The 12,224-nt window shown below is 42.2% G+C and overlaps 1 protein-coding gene across 2 annotated transcripts; it reads left to right on the forward strand.

Moving 5' to 3' along the window:
• The first annotated feature begins 1,544 nt into the window (after positions 1 to 1,544).
• LOC119364099 (probable DNA primase large subunit) lies at positions 1,545 to 10,444 on the forward strand. Of its 2 annotated transcripts, none has more exons than XM_037629504.1 (20): positions 1,545 to 1,801; positions 1,921 to 1,982; positions 2,411 to 2,514; positions 2,618 to 2,699; positions 2,792 to 2,851; positions 2,938 to 2,992; positions 3,413 to 3,432; positions 3,535 to 3,618; positions 3,697 to 3,761; positions 4,099 to 4,147; positions 4,228 to 4,275; positions 4,368 to 4,457; positions 4,529 to 4,588; positions 4,687 to 4,746; positions 4,991 to 5,065; positions 5,157 to 5,242; positions 5,518 to 5,611; positions 5,693 to 5,800; positions 5,899 to 5,980; positions 10,070 to 10,444. In XM_037629504.1, exons 1-19 carry the CDS (start codon positions 1,645 to 1,647, stop codon positions 5,929 to 5,931), a joined length of 1,392 nt encoding a protein of 463 aa, XP_037485401.1. In that variant the 5' UTR covers positions 1,545 to 1,644; the 3' UTR covers positions 5,932 to 5,980; positions 10,070 to 10,444. The 2 variants fall into 2 exon arrangements, with proteins under 2 accessions (XP_037485401.1, XP_037485402.1); XM_037629505.1 differs by having other exon boundaries at positions 10,073 to 10,444.
• Positions 10,445 to 12,224: the final 1,780 nt, after the last annotated feature.

The raw sequence follows: 12,224 nt of genomic DNA on the forward strand, positions 1-12,224 counted from the left end.
ATGCTGTAAAGGCTAGTTGGCGAATCAATTTTTTGGTCTTCTTTTTATTTCAAATAGGTTTTGAAAAAACACGAACATTGAAATTGCCAGATATTTTACAAAAGAGGAAATATTTTTTGAATTCATGTAAAAAATTGGAAACACAAGAACTCTTTGAAATTCTGAACAATTGTTGAAAACACTTACATTTTTTGAATTCACGAACAAAATTTGGAAATAGGACCCTTTTCCAAAATTCCGAAGAACTATTGAAAAGCGCAAACATTTTTCTGAAATGACAATATTTTATGAATTTATGTTTTTTGAAAGTAGAGGCATTTTTTTGAATTTTCAAACAAATTTTGGAGAACATTTTTTTTGAAATTTCTGAACAATTCAAAATGTGAATATTTTGAGATTTCAAATAAATGCTTGAATTTCCCCAAAAATGGAAAAAGAAAAATAAACTTTAAAAGTATATCAAAAAAAGAAAAAAAAGAAAAGGAAAACTAAAAACGGTAAAAAAAAACAATTCAAGAACCTTCTAGAAGATTCCCCAAAACGGATTCTATAGAACGCACCTCTCGCTGCTAAAAATGGGCAGTCCCATCTCGGTTGATTCGCCCGCTTGCGTGTGCATTGCAATGTCAGTTTGTCGTGAGACCTCCTACACAGAGCTTACAATGTTGGCGCTCACACACGCTAGACGGGACGCGACCAATGAAACCATTTGTCCAGTAACCATTGACTTTTTAAAAAGTTCACAAACTTGCTTTTTTAAGTTCACAAAATTGAAAAAGATCACAAATTTTGAGAATATTTCAAGGATTCATTTTTTAAGAATTTGGAAAAAGTTTGCTAATCTGAAACAAGTTCACTAATTTGAATGTTTTTATGAATTTGTAAAGTCCACGGATTCAAAAAAGTTGATTTAAAAAATTCATGAAATTGAAAAAGTTAATGAATTCAAAAAAAGTTCACGGATTAGAAAAAAATCATAAATTTCAGGAAAATTTGTGAATTTGAAAATAAAAATGAAACGGAAATAAAAAGCAGAGAAAAACTCATTCCCGAACAAACATAAAATAAAACAGCCCAAAAAACCCGGTGTGAACCTTCTAGGGTTCCCAAAACCGGTGCAGCGAAATATGCTAGTATGTGTCGGTCTATTTAGAAACATAGCGAAGGGGCCTGAGCGCCCTGTATTAGGTACGAAGTAAACAATACTATTTTTGTTTGGTGTTGGTTCAGCAGTGTAATTTGTCGGGTGGCGTACAATTAGAGGAGAAATAATCCTTTTTAATGTAATTTTGTTTTTCGCTTGTCGTTCTCGTTCTACGTCTTTGTGTGTCCATTGGGTCATTGTTTTCCTTGATATTAACCAGATCTAACGATGTCTTTGTTAAGCAAAAGTAAAGGGCGCTACGGGCGCCGATTAAATCTGTTTCCCTAAATGTATAAAATTAAGGCCTAGCCCATCCGAAGCAGCTGACCGCCCAGCCGCGGGAAAAGCACACCCATTTCCCGCCAAACTCGGAAGAAAAACCCCCAATCCCCTTCCCCTACCCCCCGCCGCAGAGGAGAGAGAGAGAGAGAGAGAGAGAGAGAGAGAGCGAGCGAGAGAGAGCCTCATTCCGCCGCGCTTGGAACCAAACACCCACAGCCATGGAAATCGTGCGATCCCAACGGCAGCTCGCGGCGGCGGCCGCAGCCGCCAGCGGCGGAGGCAGCGGCGCGGGTGCCCTGCCAACGTACCGTGTGGCGCCGCAGCTGGAGGTGCGGCTGGAGGAGTTCGAGCTCTTCGCCATCGACCGCCTGCGAGGTGCGTTGACCGGCCTTCGTTTCGTGGGGCAATTTTTGGTTCGCTGTGCCGCGCACCTCTTTAGATCTGGTTATTAACAGTTAGCGTTTCATGCGAATTTTCTGTGCTGTGTTGGTTAGTCCTGAAGGGGATCTCGGATGGGCTTTCGCGGGGGAAGAGGCCGGAGGAGATGGAGAAACTGGTGAGCCATTCTCTCTTGCTCCTTTGATCTATTTCGGCGCCTTCCGTGAGAAAGCTACATTTTTGGGAGTTTTAGTGCAGATTTTCGGTACAAGCAGGTGAAAGTATCAGTAAATCTTGCTGCGTGTAGCCCTCGATCTGAGTTGGATTTAGTTAGACGCATGGACAATTTATAAGTTGCACTCAGGCTCTTTTAGATTGCACATGATGTTCCTTCTGAAGCACATGTGTTCTAAATTCAAGTTGCAAGTGTTTCTTAGATCGAGCATATATTAAGGTAAATTTTTGGTAAGTCTAGTTATGGATTTAGCGTATGCTTCTCCTTGATATCTAGGCAAGCAAGTTAAGTATAGATATCTGAAGCCTTGTTATGAATGATGATTAAATGTTTGAATCGAACTGAAATGCATGCTTCTCCTTGACATTTAGGTAAGCGAATTGTGGAAGGCACATATGAGGCACCAGGATCCAGCAGAGACTTTGAACAAGGACATAATATCTCACTTTGTGCTCCGTCTTGTATACTGCAGAACGTATGCATAACATTCTTGCAATTACATTTTGTATTCATCAGGCTGGTGGTTTGTTTCTGCGATTTTGGCCAACTTATTGGAACACTGTTTGTTTACCTACTAGGGAGGAATTGCGTAAGTGGTTTCTCTCCATGGAAAATACACTGTTTCGGTATCGCTTTCGTCTCGAGAGTCCTGAATCACAGGTGGCTTCTTCTCTATTTATCATGTAACTGAACTAGAGGAAAATAATATACTCCGTATGTTTTAACCATGCTTGTCCTACTGTCTTTTTCAGAGGCTTCTTATGAGTGAGTTTCAGCTTCCATACAAAGCATTGCCACACTCAGAATTCGAGGTATAGATTATGGACATTAATAAAATAGTTGAGCACTTGGATGTTGATGCTTCAGAGTAATGTAACTTCTTGGTTTCATGCTGTAGGCTGTGAAAGATAAGTTAAGCCAAGTTGCACGGTCCATCGGTCAATCGGCAAGCGGTATGGAACACTCTTTGCTGGTTTATTTTGATTTGTACCTTGAAAATAAGTGGCACAGGTGCCCACATATTCAATTTGGATTTGTCACTGCTTTTAAGTTATTCAGGTGCAGATTTCTATTCCAAGGCATTATAACAAATTACAGAATAATCTGCTTTGGATTACGTCCAATTGTTTGTATGATCTGAAATCACGACTAGTTATGTACTGATACAATGGCTTGACAACTGGGATTGAACTCTGGAGATATCTCTAAAGAAAATGTATTTGCAATGCATAGCATTGTGATGTGAAACTTTTTTAGTACTTCAACCTTTGTCACCATTTGTCAGTTGCTCTTTATGCTGTTCAAGTGAAATGTTCTTATTGGCATTTGTGTTCTTGAACTTACGAGCTAACTTTTTGTATTTCATTTTGCAGTTGAATCTGTGTTCTTCAAGGTATGTGAACAGTCTATCTTAGTTTGAAATCCTATATATTTGTCTTGAGTTTTTGTTCCTGTGATTGACCAACCTAACTAATAATGCTTAAACCCAATTAAGGTACCTTTTGAAGAAGTTCCAGATCTTGTTGCCAGCCGCCGAGTATTCCTTTCAAAGGGCTATGCTTATGTTGCGATGAGTCAGGTTTGATGTGAACATGAGAATACAAACTTCTTATTTGGTTAATGCCCATGCTAAAACATATCTGCATAAATATGCCAGGTGGTTTCACTTGTGGTAACCCAGTTCCGCTGCAATATCTCAAAGGCACTTGTTTTAACAAATAGGTAAATGGTAACCTTGTATTTTTCAAAGTTGTACTTGCTTATTTGTAGGAAATATTTCTTGTGGTCTTGATATATGCTACCTGATTCTGTATTTTTAACAATATTGTATCTCCCTTGTACCTTATGCATACATAACAATAGTGTTTTTTGTCTCATCAATCAGCCTCCATTCATGTTTAGACAAATAAAATACTTGAGTTTGTAGTTGTTTGCATGAGTACACCGTTTCATTACTTTGAACTTCCCTTCCATCTTGGCATTCGTTTTTGAACTTAGCACTTGTATGGCTGCATATGAGTAAAGACAATCTCTAATAACTGAAACAATTCAAGCACAGGAAATGGACTGCGACCATTAAGGAACAAGAAAAGGACAGGTTGACTCCTGTAAGTATAAGTGCACAATTCCCAGTTTTTTTCTCAGGCTTATCTTCTAGTAACATGTATGATGTATATTTCTTGAGCAGATTGTTGAGGCGTTAAGCAATGCGTATTTTGGACCTGATTACTCTCAGGTATACTGTTACATCTGTACTTTTCAACACATTATTTCCGAGGCTTCACTAAATTACTGAACCTTTTGATTTATAATCAATATTTTATACAGCCAAATGATGCTACTGAGATTTCGTCGAAGGATATTGATCAACTGGCTAGAACTTCTTTCCCTCTTTGTATGCGCCATATGCTAGAGAAGGTCAGGCACCTTAAAAGTTATGTACATGGCTTACCTTTTGATCAGGTTATTTAGTGTTTGCTTTTTGGCAGTTGAGAGAAAACCATCATCTCAAACACGGGGGTAGAATGCAGTTTGGTCTTTTCCTCAAGGTAATACGATGAGTTAAAGCTGAATCTTAGTTTCATAAGCGCCAATAATTTATTTTATTTATGCCGTGTTAATGTACTTCTGAAACTTTATTATTTAGGGTGCTGGGCTAAAGCTGGAGGATGCTCTCACATTTTGGAGATCAGAATTCTCTCAGAAGGTACCTGTACTTTTCCTGGTGAATATATGAATCTGCAGTTATATTTTTGTGGAAGTGTCCAAGAAAACTTTTATTGTTGAGAAACCATATGCAAACCTCTCAGCGTTTTTATGATGTTGAAGTTGTGTCAAGCAATACTTTTTGTATGACTACTTACTGCACTCTTACCTGTAGTGCTGTAAGTTAATCAGATATAATTTCTAGTTTCTATTGCTTCACTGATGCTGAATGTCTTACGAATAAGGTTGGCTCTGAGCGATTTGACAAGGAATATGCATATACTATCAGACACAATTATGGAAAAGAAGGAAAACGAACGGTACGCCCCTTGTTCTATGTACATAACTTATTATTAGTAACTCTTGCCTTTTTTGGTGGAAAATTGATAACCTGTTAAATGGTTGCTGCAGGATTACACTTCATATTCATGTCAAAAGATCATATCCGCTACACCTGGTGTTGGTGATCATCATGGTTGCCCTTATCGACATTTTGGGTATTATTGTCATTCATAGTGTCCTCTTTAAATAATAGTTATCAGAATAGCTAAAAGCCTATATTTTTGTGGTTACCATGAACTTTCTACTAGCGTTAATTGCCTAACAGTGTCTCTGAAGTATGAGAATATGGGGCCTTGTATTCTGCATGTTAAAAGTTTTGGACTGACCTGAATGGCAGCATGTTGAATCCAAAAAAATCTAGGAAATTTACTGGATTGCTCCTAATATTTGTTTCATGTGTTTACCCCCCTTTATTGTGTTCTATTCGTAGTGAAGAGAACCTGAGAGCAGCTCTCAACAATATGGGTGTTGGTGGAAATGCTTTGGAAGGGATACTCGATAAAGTGAAGAACAGGCATTACCAGGTACTTTACCCCAGTCCTTAGTTTCATTAGCAGTGTTCTGTTATCGACTAACCAAATCATCTGATCCATGCGACAATGCAGCTAGCTTGCACAATGACTTTTGAGGCAACTCATGGTGTCTCATGTGATACCGGAATCAATCATCCTAATCAGTATTTCAGCGAAAGCCAGAAAGTCTTGCAAGCTAAGGTGAGTTAGATAGTTGATTACCCATGAAACCGTGTTTCCTTCTTTTTTTCCAGTATATAAGGAATTCGAATTGACACTAATATTGGTTCATTCTGCAGAACCAAACAGTGCAGAGTCAGTTATCGACCTAAGTTGGGATGCTCCTGCAGAAAGCAGTCCATCCACCAAGTAGAAACCCAGGTTTTGACACTACTGTTTTGGAAGTTGTAACTTTGTACTTGATGCTTGAATGTTAACTGCATTTTGTCCATTGTATAACATTTCTAATGTGCGACAACAATTGCTGTAGACGTGCTGCTCACCATTTTTTTTGGACCTGTGATGGATATTTCTGCTGCCATTCGAGTTTCTCAAATATATAATGCTCATTCATGCATGAATTGCCATGATCACATTGGTGTGCCATGGTTGTGGGACGAGTTGCCATGTCTTGTTCCGTTGCAAGGCGTCAAACTCTTTCATGCATGAATTCTCCTTCCTCTGTCTTCCGGCAAGACCAATCCTTTCTCTAGTGCGCTAGCCGAGTCTCTCAACATTGCTACCCTTCGCCACGTCAACATTTCTAAATATGTTTCGATTCGTCCTGACCTCAATGACTTGACCTTCTATGTTTAGAAAACATATTTCTCCCTTGCTTTCCGCTCCTTCCAAATTTGTGATCACATCGGCTGGTCTGTTGGCATGCAAGCCATGAAGCCGTGAAGGTTGACCATGACTGGTCCTCCGTTGACGCCACCATCATTCATTGGCTTTACTTGATGGTCTCCTAGGAGATTTTCAACATTGTGGTTTGCGAGGGCGACGACCCCTACTCTGTCTGTACGAAGGTTGCGGCCCCTTCCAGTGTGCAACACGTCGTCTTCCTCCTGCATGAGTTCTTCGGCCTCTACCAGGGTGATTCCTCCATCAATGAGTAATTCATGCCCATGAAGATGCTTGCCGACGAAATGCGCGAGATCGACACGTTGGTCACGAACATCCGCTCTAATACCATGTAGAGAGGAAGAAGATTTGGGATGCAACTCACGATTATATATTCATTGGCATCTAGTGCTTATATATATGTACATGTGTAGCTCATGTTCTCAATTAATCCCTACTATGAAGCCATTAGTTGAGAGGATTTAGGAGGCGTGGTGGTTAGCAACATTTCCTAAGGAATCGGTCCTATTGTGTGCATGTGCTAACAGATACATGTAACAGGTCAAGATGAACAAGAGGAGCTAGATCTGGCTTAGATGACTGCGTTGGGAAAGGGGATGATGGGGACGACCTGGGAATGAAGGGAGCATGCCAGAAACGACCAATAACATGAGGTCCAGCCCACCCACGTCGCCGACACCAGAGACCACCATCCATTTGACGGCCATATTAGGAGCATGGACAATCCAAAGCGAAGTGCGACGGGTGCCTCGTCACCGCCGTCCTTGGTGGCCGCAAAGACTTAGCCGGCGGCAAGGAGGGGAGATGGTGGGGAAGGCCAGAGGTGACTAGGGGTTGTTTTCCACTTGAGTCACCTTGTGACTCGGGGGTCTCCTTTCCAAATCTTTCTAGTCTCAAACTTTGTGAAACAATCCTAAAATTTGATTCTATGCGCTGCCAAAGAGATTCCCAATCCTCTCATTTCCAACTTATCGAGTCTGCTCTGCTAGGATCAATGCTGGCTGAGCTGATAAGGTTCACAAGCCAATCATTTAGCGAATGGGTAACACTTCATCATTTGGAAAACCATGACCAAGTTGTACAATTTCAAACAGCTTTGATGGATATCTTACTTTGATACGGTGTCAACGTGCCGGACATGTGCCGTGATACATACTGTTATCTATCTGTACAACTTCGTTACTATTAGATACACCCTTATAATACAAATCATTGGCACTGGCTTCCCAAATCTTGCCATACTTTGAGAAGAGTCTGCATTTTAGCTCTGTGCGGGCTGTCCAAATCTTTCATGTCCCAATTTCTGGGAAACAACCAAGAAATTTGTTCCTATGCACATGGCACCAGATCGATACCTATTCCTCTCATTTCCACCCAATTAATTCTGCTCTCCTAGGATCAATGTTGGCCAAGCTGATATGGTTTCACAAGCCAAACCTTTACACATTGTTCCAAGTATTGGCCAGTTAATTGGCATCTTGGTTAGTTAATCGCTACTTGGCGGGTCGCCGGATAGCTGATTAATTGATTTATTCGGCTGACTAATTGGAAAATTTGCCCGTTTACCTGACCGATATGGTATCAATTACCGATGTCCTGAATATTGCCTTTAGTGAATGTGTAGAAGTTCATCATCCAAAAACCATGACTGAGTTGTATGATGTCCAATAGTTCTGGGTAAAACAAATGGGGAAAATTGTACATATACCATTAAGTTTGGAAAATTATACAAATTTATAATTACAACTAATGTAATTGCTTTGGTACCATTAGCAAGAGATGAAATAGTGTTTATTTGCTACTGATAGCCCTATATGAGGTGAAAAAAACACACTTTTAGTTTAGTTTTTGAAATTATATGGAAGGCATGTTTTCTCTTTTAAGGGTACTAGGGTCATTTGACCTTGGTGAAACTTGTCTGACCCTCGAAATAGGCTTTCGCCCCGCTATATTAATATAGCAACCACCTGATACAACTGTTCGATCATCGCTGGGGCAAACAGCACAATCACGCCCAAAAGAACAACAAGAGAAAAATAAGAGAAAGAATGCCAAGAGCGTCGGATCAACAAAAGCGACGGTATCCTGGAACCGCTGTGCCCTTCGGAGAATTCCACCACACTCCTATGCCGCCGAATTGCCGCGTACCAAGCAACACCTTCAAGAAGGACTGCGACGATGACGACACTGCTGCCCGGACGGATCCTAGGATTTCTCCCGATACACGGAGGGAAGTGAGGGAGAGGTACACCCGATGCCCTTCAAGAAGGATGGTGGTGCCCACAGGCGTCACCTCATCGGTGCCGACAAGAGCCGACAAAGATTTCTCTCGACCCCTATCCCCACACCCCAGGACCAATCGTCGGCTCCACCACACTTGCCGCCCACCAACATGCGCCAACACAATCTTGAGGACACCACCGACGTCTCACCATGACAAACGCCGCGAGGCTGGCCGGACCTAACCGAAGCAACCGTAGACAGGGGCCGGCACTACCGCCGCCGTGTGGGAGGGAAAAACCTCCATTGGCTTAGGCGGTAGTAGACCGGACGCAACAGCAGGAGCACACCAGGCCAATTGCCCGGCCGGGCCTAGATCGGGCCTGTGAAGCTCCCGCCGCCGCACTGCAGCCAACGCAGCATAGTAGCCGCCACCCCTATCGCAAGAAGCTTGCCAGGCCAGCTGGAAGCGACCAGGTGGAATCCAAACCGGCCTGCCCTGACCCAGATTGGGGCGCCGCCGGCCAGCGCTCGCATCCAGCCGCCACCGTCGCCAAGGGGCCATGCTGCGCCTCGCTGCCACCCGACCAGGGCCGGAACGACGCCGCCGAGCTGCATCGCCGCCGGAGCAGACCCACCCGAGTCATGCGTTCGCGGCGGGGAAAGGAAGAGGCCGCCGTCGCCGGCCACGCCACGGCGCCGCGCGGGCAACGCCTTGGCTGCGCCAGCCGACGGCGGCGGCGGGAATGGGGAGGCGCAGGGGGACGGAGAAGGGAGAGGAGGCCGCCCCGGCCGCCTCGGCGCGGGGGGTACGGGGTTGAGGGAGTCTTTCAAGCGCTCCTATTCCCCCTTGTCTGACCCTTGTCATCAAAGTGTAAAAATATCTAGTTGTCATGTTTGCAATGGTACTAGAGCAATTTCTGACGGACGTATGGCAGATGCACAAGTGCACACTCTTGGAGTGGTAGATATACAATATTAATGCATACTTCCTCTGTCCCAAAATAAGTGACTCAACTTTGTACTAATTTTAGTACAAAGTTAGTACAAACTTGAGTCACTTATTTCAGGACGGAGGGAGTATAATTCAGCTTTCTGGTAGGTATACAATTGGTCCACATAGATAGAAGAGTATTATTTAATCATCCTCAAGGAAATTGTTGTTTTATCATTCTCAAACAGGCTGTGGCAAATCATCTAGTATAAAACAAGAATCATGTTTATTTCTTGCATAACAGTATCGTAATAATTGAACACAAGATTTCCATAAAATAGGCGACTCAAGATTTTGGGCAGATGTTAAATTTTGGTTAACAAATACGAGTAACTAGGTATGCTACAATAGAACTTATTCCCTGTCTTATTTTCTGTCCCTAAACTCTACAGCAGCTTGGTGTCGAATCAAGAGTGGTGCTTGACTGCAACGTTGCCAGTACATGGAGATCAAGTTTGCTCATGTTTGGCCTGATGTGTGGAGCGAGTTCTGCTGCTTGCTGGGGTTCGGGGAGTTCCAACTGCAGGCCATGGCGTCGCATCCTGTACTACTATTAGCAACATAAGAGCAAATTATCTATTGTCGTGCAACACTACTCGCCAGAATGAGAGCGAATGGAGATTGATATGGATTTTGGTAGTACTGTAATCTTCTAGCACCACCGACTTGTGAACGCCCTGATCAGTTGTGCTGTTTCTTGGAGAGGAATATTATGGAGTACGTACGCATGTTCTTCATTTCATATAGGCATCTGTTGATGTTTTGTAGTAGAAGGCAGAAAAATCACTAAATACTGACCAGAGATATCCTACTGCCATCTTACTGTTAAACATCTGGAACATCAATTTTCTGCTGTTGTTTGGTACTCCCTCCGTTCCAAAATAGATGACCCAACTTTGTGCTAACTTTAGGGAGTAAAAGATAAGAACACTCTTCCTCCTTGAAAAAGGAAACATAAAAAGATTAAATTTGTTACTGAGGTTCAGGACAAATCTACATCATAACACTAGGCATGACTAAGGGCACTGAAGTTAATCAAACAACCTCTTGATCACATTGCTATGAATGCATGGACTGCCTCTCTCGTGATCTAGACGTTGTAACTTTGTTAAGCTCGGATTACATATGTTCAACTCAAACATCACGTGATTTTACACAACAAACGTACGGCATCACTCAAGCAAAACAAGATCGAAAAGCTCGCTACGAATCAGCAGGGTACTTGTTCCTCCGGCACGTCAGCGCTCGCGCCTGAGCCGCTCCTGCACCCTCGATATGTACAAGGAGGCACGGCGGTCAACGTCAGCGTCGCCTCCTGGTCCGTCGCAGTGCTTGCTGTTGCCAGGAGCCATCACCTGCACAGTGATCGCCTTGTTGCCTGCCTGGACCGGTGCGGCAGGGGCTGCCGCCGCTGGCGACCAGGGGTAGAAGGGCATCGCCGTCTTGTGCCTCGTCGCTGTGGCATGCTTGTACAAACCGATGTCCATTGCACAGGTGAGGTGTCGTTGTATGTTTCTTTTGTAGTCTGTACCTGTGTGGTGTTTAGGCTCGAGGCATTCCGTTCATGGCAATTTATAGCAGTTTCTGAAGCCTTCTTTCTAAATGTTAAATAAATAAGTGCACTTCATGACGAATCTAATGATCCTAATTTTATATTGTGCATACTGATATATTTTTCTTAAAACTTGATAAAATACAGACACATTTGATTTGCAGTACATTTTTTGAAACTAAGAGGGCATTACCTGGAAAAAAGAAAGAAAGAGGGAGTATCGTGTCCTCTGATGGAATATCCACATCATTCTTTTCTGAGATATGCACTTACTGTTGGACATGATGCACATGCGTGTGCATTGCTCAGTTCACAGCAATAAACAATAACCGACATAGCGATATGGATTACTTTGCATTCCATCAGACTTCAACCAGCTCAAATATGATAAGATCTGATTAACTAGAGAGAATATGATCTGTTTTGTCAAAAATACATGGTGAACATTGTTCCACACGCATCCACATGAATAGTAAAATCATAAAAATACTAGATTTTTAAAATAAAAAATTAGGTATCAAACTTGATCGACCATTCTATTCACGTGTCAAGTTTCGTGAAGCAGTGGCACCCGTGATATCTTTAATGGAGGAAATACAACTAAGACCTTACTGTTCATGAAACAATGTTTTTTAGCTTAACTTTGATTTTTCTTTTTTTTTTGTCCAGAATACCACAAATGTCATTTCTTTGTAAAACTTCATACATGAGTATATTAGTAAACTATGTAGGTTATTTTTTTCCTTCAAATTTACTATTCTAACAGGTGCGCATAACCATGTTCCAAAAAATCCTATCCAGATCGTTCCCTTTGATGTATGGCAATGCATCATTGTGTTGTTCCCCGGATTCACGCGCGGAATCAGACGCACCAGAGAGCTAAGAAAAACGCTCTTAAGAAACGTTATACTTCTATAACATTTCCGATTAGATTAACTTTAAACCGGGGAGAGTAAATTTGCTATTAGTGGTGGATTAAGAGGACTGGTGGACTT

The sequence above is a fragment of the Triticum dicoccoides genome, chromosome 2B, assembly GCF_002162155.2.
Source record: "Triticum dicoccoides isolate Atlit2015 ecotype Zavitan chromosome 2B, WEW_v2.0, whole genome shotgun sequence".
NCBI lineage: Eukaryota > Viridiplantae > Streptophyta > Magnoliopsida > Poales > Poaceae > Triticum > Triticum dicoccoides.

Excerpts from the sequence above, each read along its gene's own strand:
- LOC119364099 (XM_037629504.1), top strand. The coding sequence starts at position 1,645 with ATGGAAATCGTGCGATCCCAACGGCAGCTCGCGGCGGCGGCCGCAGCC. Across the intron at positions 1,802-1,920 it reads CGCCATCGACCGCCTGCGAG|TCCTGAAGGGGATCTCGGAT; the intron begins GTGCGTTGACCG and ends TGTGTTGGTTAG. Across the intron at positions 5,243-5,517 it reads TGCCCTTATCGACATTTTGG|TGAAGAGAACCTGAGAGCAG; the intron begins GTATTATTGTCA and ends TTCTATTCGTAG.